The 13,929-nt window shown below is 38.0% G+C and overlaps 2 protein-coding genes across 3 annotated transcripts; one reads left to right on the top strand and one right to left on the bottom strand.

Moving 5' to 3' along the window:
- The first annotated feature begins 583 nt into the window (after nt 1-583).
- On the top strand, nt 584-2,779 carry myl7 (myosin, light chain 7, regulatory). 2 transcript variants are annotated; one of them, XM_032516202.1, is made up of 7 exons: nt 584-700; nt 908-1,009; nt 1,664-1,739; nt 1,875-1,979; nt 2,071-2,149; nt 2,254-2,302; nt 2,396-2,779. In XM_032516202.1, the coding sequence occupies exons 1-7, from the start codon at nt 698-700 to the stop codon at nt 2,498-2,500; spliced, it is 519 nt and encodes a 172-aa protein (XP_032372093.1). In that variant the 5' UTR covers nt 584-697; the 3' UTR covers nt 2,501-2,779. The 2 variants fall into 2 exon arrangements, with proteins under 2 accessions (XP_032372093.1, XP_032372092.1); XM_032516201.1 differs by lacking the exon at nt 584-700 and having other exon boundaries at nt 869-1,009.
- A 2,155-nt stretch (nt 2,780-4,934) lies between these two features.
- On the bottom strand, nt 4,935-12,676 carry agpat9l (1-acylglycerol-3-phosphate O-acyltransferase 9, like). Its single transcript, XM_032516196.1, has 14 exons — nt 12,658-12,676; nt 12,146-12,342; nt 11,960-12,023; nt 9,406-9,554; nt 9,160-9,305; nt 8,304-8,378; nt 8,104-8,193; nt 7,926-8,019; nt 7,706-7,821; nt 7,360-7,415; nt 7,062-7,147; nt 6,810-6,938; nt 6,207-6,283; nt 4,935-5,565 (listed from the first exon to the last, which is right to left on the bottom strand). Exons 2-13 carry the CDS (start codon nt 12,287-12,289, stop codon nt 6,248-6,250), a joined length of 1,185 nt encoding a protein of 394 aa, XP_032372087.1. The 5' UTR covers nt 12,290-12,342; nt 12,658-12,676; the 3' UTR covers nt 4,935-5,565; nt 6,207-6,247.
- Between the last annotated feature and the right edge of the window lie 1,253 nt (nt 12,677-13,929).

Genomic DNA, 13,929 nt, shown 5'->3' with positions numbered 1-13,929 from the left:
CAGTAGGTTGACGTTTTTCATATTTGATCAAATGTGCTTTGGATGTGAATAAGCTTAACTGTAAATTACATTGCTTAATTAAACTAAACTAATACACTTTACATTTATATTATTGTTTCTTTTTTCAACTGCCATATGACTGAGATGTAAGTCAACAGCTGAAATAGATTAGCAAATGTGTTTTATGTGAACCTGTAAACACATCTTGTATTTGTGGTTCTTTGTCACATCTGTATAATAGAACGGGAAACTGCATTTCAAAATAAATCAATAGAATTTTAAGACAGGTGTTATTTCAATTATAACACACCAGCTGCTGTATTGTTAAGCTGGTTTTGTTTGATCACAGTCTTTTCATTTTCATTTAAACATACTTTAAAATCAAAGTTATTTATCAAAAAAATATAAATAGAACTTTATTTGATTGAGTTACTGTCAAACGTCAGAAGTCACATTCCCCTGTCTCCTCTCTCACTCTCTGCTCTTCATATCTCCATTTTCTAGCCCAGAGGAATCCTGTCTGCTTCACCTCTTATCAGGTACCTTTAGTGACATGCAGAGAGCAGTCATGTCCATGTAAGGTGCTGTGCTGCCCACCACAGGCTATTATAGGAAGGAAGATGATAAGCTGGGCCATATATAAAAACCCACCCCAGCATCACACCTCGACTGGGAGTCAACGTACGATCATTCAGACATGGTAAGTCAGTCAGCGGTTTTGGACTTTCTATACTCGGAGTCAGTGATGAAGAAAACCCAATTAAGGATTAATAGTATTCTATCATATTGAGGTTGCTGTGTATTTAAGAGCATATTTGTGTTATTGTCTATTGCAATTGTTTTGTATACTTCTGCAGTCCAAAAATAACTGTGTGTAAACCAAATGAGTTTGTGTCCATCTTCTCAGGCAAGTAAGAAGGCCTCCAATAAGAGACAGAGGGGAGCCCAGAAGTCTTGCTCCAATGTCTTCTCCATGTTTGAGCAGTCCCAGATTCAGGAGTTCAAGGAGGTACAGTACTGCATCTTGCCCTGCCTCCAAACAGCTCCCTTTGAAACATGTCTTGGAGGAAATTTGCACAGTAATCTGAAGTTTTCTGATTTTCAAATCATTGCAAGGGAAAGGAAATGGAAATATAAGTACTTTAACTTATTCAGTTTAATCAATCTCTATCAGAATGATTTTTCCCCTATGCAAGAGGGAATTTTAAGTTAATGGTTTGATTCTTTAAAGCAGTTGCTCATTTTTGCACACTACATTTTGTAAATTTCAACCAAAAACAATGAAAATAGAATGAATGTTTCAAAATTTAAAGTTAATGTATGCCATAATTACCCAGGCTGTTTGTTTTTAAGAAAACCGCTCCTTGTACAAGAAGCCTTACAAAAGATCAGTACAACAATTCCTTATTTTAATTTTCAACAATTGTGAGATGCACAGATTGGAAAGAACAGTTTTTACATTTACTATTCACTAAAATGCTTTTTTATGACTAGTTTCAACTCTTTTGACTCTTTTCATTGAGAAGAGAGAAAAGGTTATGAAATAAATTATTATTGTAAACTGTGCAAGGTGAAACATCTCCTTTTTAGTATTTCTAACATTTTTAATCAGCACTTGTAAAAACTTAATCTGTATCATTATTTTTTGGACTTTGTCCCACAGGCTTTTGGCTGCATTGACCAAGACCGAGATGGTGTTATCAAAAAGCAGGACCTGAGGGAGACCTATGGACAGCTGGGTATTTGCTTTACCTTTAACTCTTTATCTTTTAATGTACGACTACGAATAAAAAGGCTCCACTGATGTAAAATACTTATGTTATTGCATTTGATATATGGTTTGTGTGTGTGTTTGATTCCTGATTGTGTACCAGGAAAACTTAATGTCAATGATGAGGAGCTGGATGCGATGTTGAATGAGGGGAAGGGTCCGATCAACTTCACCGTGTTTCTGACTCTCTTTGGGGAGAAACTCAATGGTGAGAGCTATTCACAGATTTTCAAACTCAACTTTGAATTTTTTTTGATGAACTTTTTGAAAATGCTCAATGATGGCTTGTTTTCCTCCAGGGACCGATCCTGAAGACACCATCCTTGCTGCCTTCAAACTTTTTGACCCCAATGGGACCGGCTTTGTTAATAAGGATGAGTAAGATACATTTTATTAATTCTTTTTTATATTTTTCATAGCTGTAAAATAACAGTATCTTATTTATCCTCTCCTTTTACATTATTTGTGTCTTGTTTATCCAGGTTTAAACGATTACTGATGAACCAGGCTGATAAATTCACAGCAGAGGAGGTTTGTTTTTTCTATCTTAACACAGACTTTTAAACCATTCTTTAAGACAATTTTCATTTTCATCAGGCAAATTGTCATCTCATAAACCTCTAGGTGGATCAGGCCTTCGCTCTCGCTCCCATTGACCCAACTGGCAACATCGACTACAAGTCCCTCTGCTACACCATCACACATGGAGATGAGAAGGAAGAGTCCTAACAAGGACTGTAGTCAGCTCATACAGGTCATCTACGCATGGGGATTACTATTTTACACTGCCTGGTTATTATTCAGAAACAATCATTATTTATGGAATAGTGTTGAAATATCTGATTCATTCAACCTCAACTAATCAATGGTTGTAAATGCTGCAGTTCTGTCGGTATAAACACTGCCTATTTTGTTTGTATGCTGTTGAGAATAAAGTGTTCCTCAAAAGCTTTTTTGTTGATTACAAATGCACATTTTGTGAAGCAACGGTGTAAATGGAATAAGACTGTGATACCAATGGAAAAACCTGAACATCACACAGGGAAAAGTCCTATCTGTGATTGTTTTAACAAAGAAAAGTAGAAGTTTAACTCAACTCATCAAAATATATGTAACCTTAATAAGAGTCCTATTAGTACACCTATCCTAGTACACAATGAATAACAAATAAATGAATAAAAAAAGTAAATGAAAATGGCATAAAGACCGGAGAGAATTACATAATGGGTTTAACTCAAATTTTGTTGATTTTAAAATTTTCTTTCAGTTTACTAATAATTGTTAGTAATAATGACTTCCTTTCAGAGACAAGTGGATGAGCCGACCAAGACAAACCCTAAACAGTTAAAAGGCATATTTACTATAACTCTGAATATTGTACAGTGAATTAAAGAAGATGTCAGTGGTTCTATCCGTGGTTTCATCACATTCACAATGGCTTCATTGATGTTCCATTCTTTGGGAAAACTGTTGCCATGGATACAACAACAAACACTACCGTAAAATCCCCCCAACTCGACACATTTCCCTGCTCACACAGCAGTCAACAACTAGGGAGGACTAGGGAAATACTGCACGGCAAGCTCCACTATCAGCACATTTGCAATAGCAGAGTTCATCCAAATGATTGTGACTTTAAATTGGATTTTCTGAATTTTGCAATTTGTAGTTGTAATAGGCAGCTATGCCTATTGCTTCTGGAGCTGCAGGCAGGGTGGGTGTAGTAACACAAGTAGATACGAGCACTCCACGGACATCAGATGGACTGAGGAGGAAGACCGAGCCTGCCAACAGGAATTGTGACTCCTATCTGCAACGGTGGGTAGATTTAAGCAGCACAATTCAATTGTTTTCACTCAAACAGGAATTCTAAATCAACCAGGACTGAAATCATAAGGATTTCCACTTTAAATTATGTTTGTGAATAAGTAATGGAAACTAACAACATATAGTTAAATTTAAAATTGTCTAAAATAAACACAAGACATATAGGGTGATGAATCTAGGACTGCTCTGACTGCTGAAACCATCGTATTCAGTAAGGTAAAACCATAGGAGATTTGCCATGGAGTGGCTTTACAGGCTTTTATTACTAAGAGATAAAAACAGCTTAGTTTGAATACTGTCTCTCTGAATCAACAGCAACCTGTTTGTCATTTCAACTGTGCAGGAGACACAGATGCCAGATGTGAGGCACTATTTAGGCTCATTAAATATTTCACTATGCAATTGGTTTCTCCCAGCTGGTTCACTAAAAGGAAGAAAACAGGAAGCCCCATTTTAAAGACAAACTGGCTGTTCTCCACAACACATTGTTGTAAATGAATTACACTCAGCGGAGTTTCTTAGCAATCACATGTAAACCTATTTTTGTTGTTGATGTTTGCAGATATCAGGAACTCAAACAGAGAAAGAACAACAAAAGTAACTTGTGCCAGGTGAGTACTGACATCGAGTAGAGGCTTGCAACTGATTAATTCAGAGGCTGTCACTGTGACTGTTGTTCATGTGATTAAGTGATGTTTGTTTTTACGCAGGGCATCCAGGACAACACAGATCCGAGTGATAATGAGAATAATGGTGAGGACGCTGACAATTTGAAACAAAAGAGATATGTGGATTACGTCAAAATTTAGTTACAGTGAGTGAGCTTTTTTTTTTTTTTAACCTTCTTTAATTTGCTTAAGGAGCCAAAGAGAAAACCCCAGAGGGAAATGGCAGCAGTGGGATTCCATCTTCGGTACAACTACCAAGTGGAGAGAAAGCCAGAAAGTCTAAGCTGTGTGTTATTCTCTAAGGCAGTCACATGTCATGTGGACATTTAATGAACCATCTTTCACACTCAACATCAAGTATCAAGTATTATTTAAGTGCCAAACCATTGTGTCTCTTGCGCTAATGCTTTCCCTTTGCAGTAATGTGAAAAAACGGTGGGGGGGTCAAAAGTTACCAAAAACACTGTGCAAGTGTATCATGTCTATCAGTATTAAATGCAATAACAGATGATTGTTACGTAAAACTACAGTATGTTATAAATGTGCTTATCAGTGTTCATTATTTTACAGTAGGCCTTCGTACGTCACTGTAAGATCTATATAAAACTAATATTTGAATGTTTAATTAACAATGATCAGTTTTTATCTCTTCAAATTGCTTAGATTTATTAAATAATGTCACGTTATGTTATAAAACAGCAGATCTACATAATACCTCCAGTTTTTTTTGCCATTGCATAATCGACAATAAGTATTGAAATTGTAAACTAAGACTTCTCTTAAAAAACAATGAACAGCACATAAATGAGTCGACAGGTCTGTGAGACATTCATGAATCTAGTTTTTCTAAGTGGCTTGTCTACAATCAGACATTTCATTTTAAGCTATTTTCTCAGCATTAACATTCAATTCCAGCAGCAGCTACAGTATCTTCAGCAGCAGTAAAAACAGAGAGCTTTCCCTTCTCACAATCACAGTCTGTTCCTCATAAAGTTTAATATTGCACTTTTCTGTGAATCACTGAGACTCTCTTCCTTTTAGCTTTAACTGAGGTTTCACGGTGTGTCAACTTGGAAGTATTCCCTATCAGGTCCAGCTAATGGGAACATACTCGAGGAGAGAGGCCTGTTTACGTTGTATATTCTCCAGAGCCATGGCACGATTTTTGTACAGAATACTGGTTGGGGATCTCAGTCACTGTTGCTGCTGCTGTCTTCTCCCACCACCATGCTGCTGTACTGCTTCTGCTGCTCCTCTTTAAATGACTCCTTCACCTTTGCCCTCTTCAGGCCTCCATCCCTGCAGAGGCAGACAGGTTGCGACAGAACAAAGTGAGAGTGGTGCTAATCATATGACAACATTGTTTCAATGTCAATGAATATCATTGTCAAGCTAAAAAAGGACTATTCTCTGTTGTTTATCGTGTTTAACATTAACTTAAAGGAATGCATGTTCTTCTGTGGATTAAAAAATATATTTTTCATGAAAACCTTTTTCCAAAAAGCCATAGAGTTACTGTGATATAATGGTACAATTATGAATGTGTGTTTATAAAAACCTTAGACTGCATTAAATATGGATGTAGTGACCACACACACACACACACACACACACACACACACACACACACACACACACACACGTTTATTTCTGCTGTAACGTTTGGGATTTTAACATAAGGGTTTAACATAAGGGATTGACTCCCTTTTGGGGCGAGCCTCAAATTGGCACTTCCTTTTTGGCGCAATTTTTCAGCACCAGAGGTTTTTGCTTGGGAAAAAACACTATTGTTCAGATTCACAGATTGTCAAAGATTGAGCCCTGACCAAACTTCATATACTCTTCATATAAAAGTCCTAACAGAACAAGTCAAAATGAAAAGAAAAATACTCCAGAACAAGGAAATAACAAGTGAAGAAAATAAAGAGGTTGAATCTTACCACTGTAAATCTACCAGCCCTCCCTGGTGAGCGATGGGAGATTAACCTGTGGCAAACTGGACAGCATCCTCCCCCTCCTGTCATTTTTGAATGAACAATCTAACTCAACAACTCTTTCTACTTTAATATATGTGATATGTAGGTGTGTGTGTGTGTGTGTGTGTGTGTGTGTGTGTGTGTGTGTGTGTGTGTGTGTGTGTGTGTATGTGTGTGTGTATAATCTGGAGGCGTAGGGGTGTCACCTGTGGGCTGGACAGGGGGCTTTAAGCCGCCTACACATGAACTGCGGTAAAACCGTTCTGTGCTGGACATTCCATTGTTTTGCAATTAAGAGAGCAGTGCCACCCAATGAGGCACAGCGCTGACCCTAGTGTCACACACCCCTCGGAATTGCCGCAGAGTGCTAAGCTCAGAGTTTAAATTATTTACACCTGCACCTCGTTGCCGCTGACCTTTCAAGGAGCAATCAATTCCAGAAGCAATGATGACGTATACCTGCGCTTTGGCTCTGTGCTCTGCACCCAACCTCGTGGTTTGCTGCGGATGATGTATAGACGGCTTAATACATGTCTCTGCTCACGTGCTTCGGCAAAGCATACACACCTGTTGGTGCATTACTGGCAGGTACCAGACGTTACAGACGAGAGCCCAGCTGGTCATCATCCTTAGCAAGTAACTGACCATGCTATACTTGGAACTGTTCCAGAAAGCATCTCCAAACTTGGGGTCATACTGAGAAAAGTAAAAAAAAACACAAAAAAAACATAGATGTGCAGTAAGGAACTTAAAATATATGTGAGCCAGTAGGCCAGAAAACATCTGAATGAGGGATGAAGATAGACAGGACTGAAGTACCTTAATGGCTACTGGATATATTGTTGCTCCAATTTCAAAACTTCCCTTCTTAAACATCATGACTGATGTGTTGTTGACACAGGTTCCTGTGGAAAGGAGATTAAAGGGGACAGAGTTGTGTGAGCTCTGTCCAAACCCACATGAAATAGCTGCTCATTTGTCACAGCTGAGTGGCCAGACTGCCATCAGGCACTGGGCTAAAATAACAACACTTACTGAGTCTTATCTTTGATGTTACAAACACAAACATACAACTGCTGTGGATAACGTAACTATCTCTTTACATGGTCACACTTACCCTCAGGAAATATCAATATGGGAAGCTTTGTCTTGTCATTTACATGATCCTGCAATCTGGAAGCAACACAAAAAGGTAATGGAAAAATTTTCCTGACTATAAAAATGTATCACCACATTGCACATTTGAAGAGTGTTTTTTTCACATACTGGAGTCTGAACTGTATGAGTACTATAGTAGCATACACTTTCCACAATCTGTTCTTGTTTGGATAACCAGGATTTTACTACCAGGAAAATACCAAACTCTCTGAAAGCCAGAGCAGCCTCTAAAAGAAAATACAGGCGAGAACAACAAGCAATGACAAACATGCAAAGAGTGATGAGTTAAGGGGTGGAAAACTGACCTTTTGGTCACTAGGTGGCGATCTTTCATCTCTGCTCTCTCAAACCAGACATGAGGACAGGACCTCACCATGGCTCTCTGGAGGACTCCCATCAAACCTCCATGTACCTGACCCACCTGATAAACACATTTTGACAGTCAGGGGCAGCATGTCATGATTTAGCATGATAAATTTGCTATCAGTATAAAGAAAATGTAAAAAGAAAAAGAAGTTTTTGTACCATAGCATAACACCCATCGTTGCAGAGAATCACAACGTCAATAGGAGAGGTGTGATTGGCCACACAGATTCCTCCTTTTTTGGGTTTATTTTCCCTGTTGCGAGGGGAATGGAGTCATTATCAAAATATATTCCCGATCTGATTGTTAGAAAAGTACATGGTGAGGAGGCTCATTTACCTGTTGTGATAGTGGATGGTGGCAGAGAGTCCTCGAGCACAGATCCTGTAGCACATTACATGGACCAATTCACTGAGCCAGAACTTCATCCTGAAAACACACATACGCAAAGAAGCACACATGAGGAGGTAACAATCTCCATAGGAAAAAAAGTTAGATGGAATATGACTATCATTTGGATTGTTATAGTTTGTGGTCACCTCCAATTTGGAAGTAATCCAACTGCAGATGTTCCTATGACCAACCAGGTGAGGCCAATGCAGGCCAAGGTTATCCTGGAGAAAGTGGAACTCCTCAATTATTCATCATAAAAAATAAAAAGTCATGCACATAATAAAATACTGAATAGTTAGACACAAATTAAATAGGTGTATGAAGTTTTAGGTTATTTTTTATTTGTAACTTAAATAAAAAATAAAAAATGCAAATTGAAACTAGCCTTCACAAAATACACAAGTAAGGTCTGATAGCAGGTTGTTACAAAAATGGCGGGTTTTAAAGTGTCAACATTGGTATTTATGTAGTTGAATCCAATAGCCGAGCAACCACAATTTTTGGTGCGGGTCAAGCTTTAAAGGCACAGTAGGGTTTTCCTAATACAACAATGTTTAGACTAATACAAACATAATCCCTCTCAATCATCACTTATAAAAACCTTGCCCTCGACCTCTGTTCTCTTATTTTGCTGTGTTTGGAACACTTCTGGCCATCAACCTCTATAAAAATGTAGTGGCCAGTTGCCAGATAGTAAACACACATTCATGTGGAAGCTACGAAAATGGCAGACACAGCACCGAAAAACTGCAAATATAGCAAGGAAAACGCCAAGTGAGCAAAAGCGGGTTCCAAAACAAGAGTCCATCAGATTTTTATTTTATTTTTCTATGACTTGCATATTTCAAGCGGCTTCAATGTCAGCTTATCAACATCATACTTACCAGAACAAACGGTTCCACCCACTAAGGTTTGACTCAACCTTTGAATTATTTCTGTCTGGATGGCAACACTGTATTTGTATCACTACAGCTTAATTTTGCAGTCTCAGTATTGGTGTACCTGAGCGGGGCGAGGATGCAGTATCTCACAAAAATGCCGAGGCCATAGACCAGCGTCAGCTTCAGACTGATGTACTCGAAATCTTTGTGGGAGCGAGTCAGTAAGTTCCAGGACACCAGCTCTTCTGAAGTGAACCGCTGGGTCACCTAAATTTAGAATCGAATGTAAAATCAGCATAGCAAAACAAGGCCACTTATTACCATTGACATAATAAATTGTTTTCTTGCAAATAAAGTAAAAATGTACCTCATCCTCTACAATGCTCTCAATTCCTCTCCGGGTGAAGTAGAAACAGTCACTAAGTGTAAAATCCCCGCCCACTGGTGGTTTGGGTCGACTGCGTCTAAGTTCCTCTAACTCTTTCTCCATAGAGCCATCTTCCCTCTGGATGAGACCTGATACACATACACACATGGATTCTTATTTTTTTGTAGAAATCTGAAAAAATGAGTCAGCCTTGCGATATCTTTTCAGATTGTGTTGATAGTGTCAGAAGAGGAAATGGTTTCAGCCAACTAAGAAAGATTATAAAAGTTCATTCAGCAATGTGTTTCTTGGAAGGACATTGGATACTGTACTTGACAAGAATGACAAAAAAATACAAAACTACATTAAATGATGACAATAAATCAAAGCATTAAACCATTTCTAAAGCATGCAGAAAAAGAAAAAAAATCAACAGCAACTTTGCTTCACATAGAGATGTACAACATGTGTCATTTGGCATAATGAAGCGGACTCCTCTGCAAATTTAAATTTTAGGCCCTGAGTAGATTACGTTTCTCACAGCAGCGACTTGCCAAGAAAAGTCACCTTAACCACCGACACGTGTCAACAAGAAACCTAAAACGTAAATTTTGACCCGAAATACACAATAGTAAAAAGATAACTGAGTTCTCCAGAGAGTTGTCTTAAGTATTGAAGGTTGTACTGCCTGGTATGTAACACCATCTACCTAACAATTGTCAGAACAGTTAAGGGTTGGCCTCAGCTCAAACTCCACATTATCAGATAACTCAGCAGGCAAAGTCCAAAACCTAGAGTAACAAACTCTTTCTTCAACATTCAATGCACACTTTCAGAAGAATGAATGCTTTATCTTTGTTTAGGATGCTTTTTCACTTCATCGTCCATATTTTAAAAGTGTACCACTGACATACTTTGCAGAAGCCACATTTAGCTGACATTACTATTACACGATATATACATATTTTTATTAAGTATTGGGTATTTCTAAGTTTATTTCAGAGATGAAAGGAATATTGACGTACTGTAAGTATTTTAGTAAGTTCTGGGTACTTATGGGATATTTTGAGGGTAAAGGATAAATTTATTTATTAAATAATAGTCATCAGGAAATGAATAACAGTATTTCTTTTCTTTTCCAAAAAAAGTTGAATAATACACTTCTAGAGACAATATATCATGAGACATTTCTAAAAACTTGTTTTTTAAAAAGAATGCACATCCCATGTCAGTCAGACAGGAGATATTAATAATTTAGCCGGCTCTGTTGATTTTACAGGGTACTACATGGTAAGAAGAACTCGAAAGTGCATACTCTGTTGTTACTGTGTACAGTATTGTGTTTTTACTGTATTGTGTTTTTGTCCTTCAATGACAATACAAACCTTTCATAGCTGTGCACTTGAGGAAGGTACGTTTGTTTTCTATTTCAGCCTAAACGATATGAGCTGCTACTGTAATGGATGACATAACTGCTACTGAAGGAGCTAATTTTTTTTTTAAATATAGACCCATTACATTAAGTTCTTGGCTCATTATTATTCCAAATGATGTAAAGAACAATAAACAGTGCAGTAAACTGCCCTGAAAAGGGGAACATTTGTTGTTATTGTAATTTATCCATTAGTATATTATGTTTTGGTAGCACATTAGAACTGTAAAATAAGTTGTACCATGATAACTTAAGATGTACCTTTTAGGTACCTGGTACTTACAGTCAGGGTGCAAAATTCATTTTTTTCTCCACAAGCCAAACGGCTAGTGAATGTTTAAATTTGACCAGCCACTCAATAGTTTAACAATACTGTTTTGGCTGGTGAGTGAAGGAAATCTACCATCTATTTACATATTTTACCAGCATTTGGCTGGTGGCTGGTCCTAATTTTAAGCCCTGCCTATAAGTAATTTCTCCTTTCCTCTAAAGTGCCCAGTACTTACTGTGATTAAAATAAAATACAAAGACAGGGTTTCTTTTCCTGTTAGTAAATATACAGTTGCAACACATGTAAATGAAAAAATATTCAAAATAAATAACAATAGCCTATATTAAATAGAAAGCTGGCCTGTCTCTGACAAAGCTGATTAAAAGAGGGAAAGAGACAGACAGGGAGAGATGGACTGAAATGTATGATACAAAAACTTTCTTTGACCATAATGCTGACTGTTACTGCACAGTTCTCTGGTTTATCAGTGGAGTGTCTGGAACTACACTGCAGACTGCAGTGAATTATAAAATGTAACCAAGAAAGCAATTTAACCTTCCTTTAAAAGGTCACAGGGCTATCATCTGGTAAGAAATGTATCTCTATGCAGGAACAAAAAACATTCTGAACTTCATAGGTAAATGAATTAGGTTACTCTTTCAAAACTGGGCAATATCATTGCAACATTCTTGCCCAGACTTGTAAAGTGTCTTGTGAAATCTGGCATTACAGCGCACATTTGTCACCAAACCTCCACCTTTCACAATAAAAGATAGTATCAACTTTTATAGAAGAGTGTCATACATAATCTACTTATTAATGAACATTTCCATACACAGTTTTCTACTCACCATTAGATGCAGAGGCTTCCAGTTGTTCATCTGCGTGTCCCTTCTGTATCTTCAGAGTGGCCCACTGTGGAGGACAGAGAAGACATTTATGGCAATGTCTTTTATGTGGAGCACTGTATGAGGAGTATCTGTATTTCTTAAAAGCATGTATCTGCGACACACAACACGAAACCACAGTAGGCCTACCTCTAAGGTTTTTACCAGGATGGTCATGTAGGTCTCAGAAATGCCCAGTGAGAAGCCAAACATGGCTGGGATCATGATGAGGCTGATTACGAGGTACAGCCAAATCTTTAGTGCCCAAAGGACAAATGCCCCAAAATCCTCCATCTCTACCTTCCCTAACGTGTCCAGCAGCCCTTTGGCTTGGGTGTAGAGCAGTCCTGCATGTGGGGGAAAACGTGTTTTTTGTTGTCATATAAGTTCACCATTGTCACCTACCGGTAAGTACAGACAGAAGATCCATCCTGTCAACAACAACAACCACAATGACAAGGGGAGCAAACAAATGTAAATACAACGTTGACACTTGAACTACTCAGGAGTAAAGCCGCAAGAGGTTACGTAGGCTTTACTTTACCGTAACACACAGCACACGAGTTTCTATACTTAGACTAGACTGTAAAGTACTGCATTATATCTGTTCGTTTTCTACAATAACCAACATTATTTTTTTAAGTTGCACTAGCTTATCTTACCTGTCCTTACCACAGTCCTTCCTGCAGAATAACCGAATAAATCAAAAGTCTGAGCACCAAGAGCAAACACGCCTATTTACTACTAGAACAAAGTTCACGGTGCAGCCGTAAGGAGCCGCCGTGCAGCGCCCCGTGTGGACAGTAAGGGAAGCGCATTACACGTGGCTCAGTATTCATGTTTGGTAGGGATATAGCCTACCTGTTTGTTGAAATTTTATTTTGTTTGTGGTGCTGTATGTGTTTTATCTCAGTCTTCTTCTGCTGTACTCACGTCTCTCGTACAATCTTAATCTTAATGAGATTACCTTTTTAAGTTTAGATTATTGAGTACAAGGAAATAAATACAAAATGTGAACTAGCTGATTGTTGTCAGCTAGCTAGCTGATTGTAATTATTATTACAAGGTCCAAATATTTGTCTTTTCTGGAGTTTTCAGTGGAAGCACTGAGTTAACTCTGTCCACTGATGACGACCACAGAACATGACAGAAAGATTTGTAAATAGCTCAGGAACATGTAGACCTTTTGGTAAGAGGTTTTAGATTTTTAAAACTATTACTTCACTATTTCTGTAGAAAATTAGCATATATCTATATATACACACATATATATAATTGGTCAACTTTATGTAGGGGTTACACTCATGCATCAACTTTATTTCATTGGTTTGTTTAGGATGACGATTAGGATAGGATGATCACTGACCTGAACTGATGCATTTTGGAAAACAATAGATCTACTACATTGAAATGCTACCAATCTCTCTGACATGTTACTCACCGTAACACTAGGAAGCCTTGATGAGGAACGTGGCCAAAGTCTCTCGGTGTAAAAGCCTCTCTCTCCCACCTAAGACTAACAAAAGATCTTGATTATTTTCCCAGGTTGGACATTTCACAGTCTGTTGCACATTACAGGGGACTTGGGGGGTGGGGGGGTCAGTTAGGGTAATGTCTGTGGGAATGATAAGAAGGTGAATACTTGGATGCTTGGCAAAAATGCATTTTCAAAAGAAAACTCCCTGCAAAAGTAACATGCTTTGGGAATTTGTGAGCAATTAAGTGTTATATTGTCATCCATTGCTGATCAATCAGGCAAAATGCCCAGAGCCTGCAACTTTACTCCAGGTAGACATTCCAGATGTATAGTAAAACAACACACTATTTGTCCTTTCTGTTAGTGTGTTCTCTCCAGTATGGCAATGCATGTTAGTTCTAAAATACCTGTTTTTTTGTATATTAACACCTCAACACACATGCTTACAAGAACTCAT

This window comes from Etheostoma spectabile, chromosome 5 (genome assembly GCF_008692095.1).
Source record: "Etheostoma spectabile isolate EspeVRDwgs_2016 chromosome 5, UIUC_Espe_1.0, whole genome shotgun sequence".
NCBI classification, from domain to species: Eukaryota; Metazoa; Chordata; class Actinopteri; order Perciformes; family Percidae; genus Etheostoma; species Etheostoma spectabile.
This window is presented reverse-complemented; position numbering and strand designations above follow the sequence as displayed.

Coding starts and splice junctions, on each gene's coding strand:
- myl7 (XM_032516201.1), top strand. CDS start 884: ATGAGTTTGTGTCCATCTTCTCAGGCAAGTAAGAAGGCCTCCAATAAG. Junction 1,010..1,663: donor AGATTCAGGAGTTCAAGGAG/GTACAGTACTGC, acceptor TTTGTCCCACAG/GCTTTTGGCTGCATTGACCA. Junction 2,303..2,395: donor ATAAATTCACAGCAGAGGAG/GTTTGTTTTTTC, acceptor ATAAACCTCTAG/GTGGATCAGGCCTTCGCTCT.
- agpat9l (XM_032516196.1), bottom strand. CDS start 12,289: ATGGAGGATTTTGGGGCATTTGTCCTTTGGGCACTAAAGATTTGGCTG. Junction 9,306..9,405: donor AGAGCATTGTAGAGGATGAG/GTACATTTTTAC, acceptor TTCTAAATTTAG/GTGACCCAGCGGTTCACTTC. Junction 7,416..7,705: donor CGCCACCTAGTGACCAAAAG/GTCAGTTTTCCA, acceptor TGTTGCTTCCAG/ATTGCAGGATCATGTAAATG.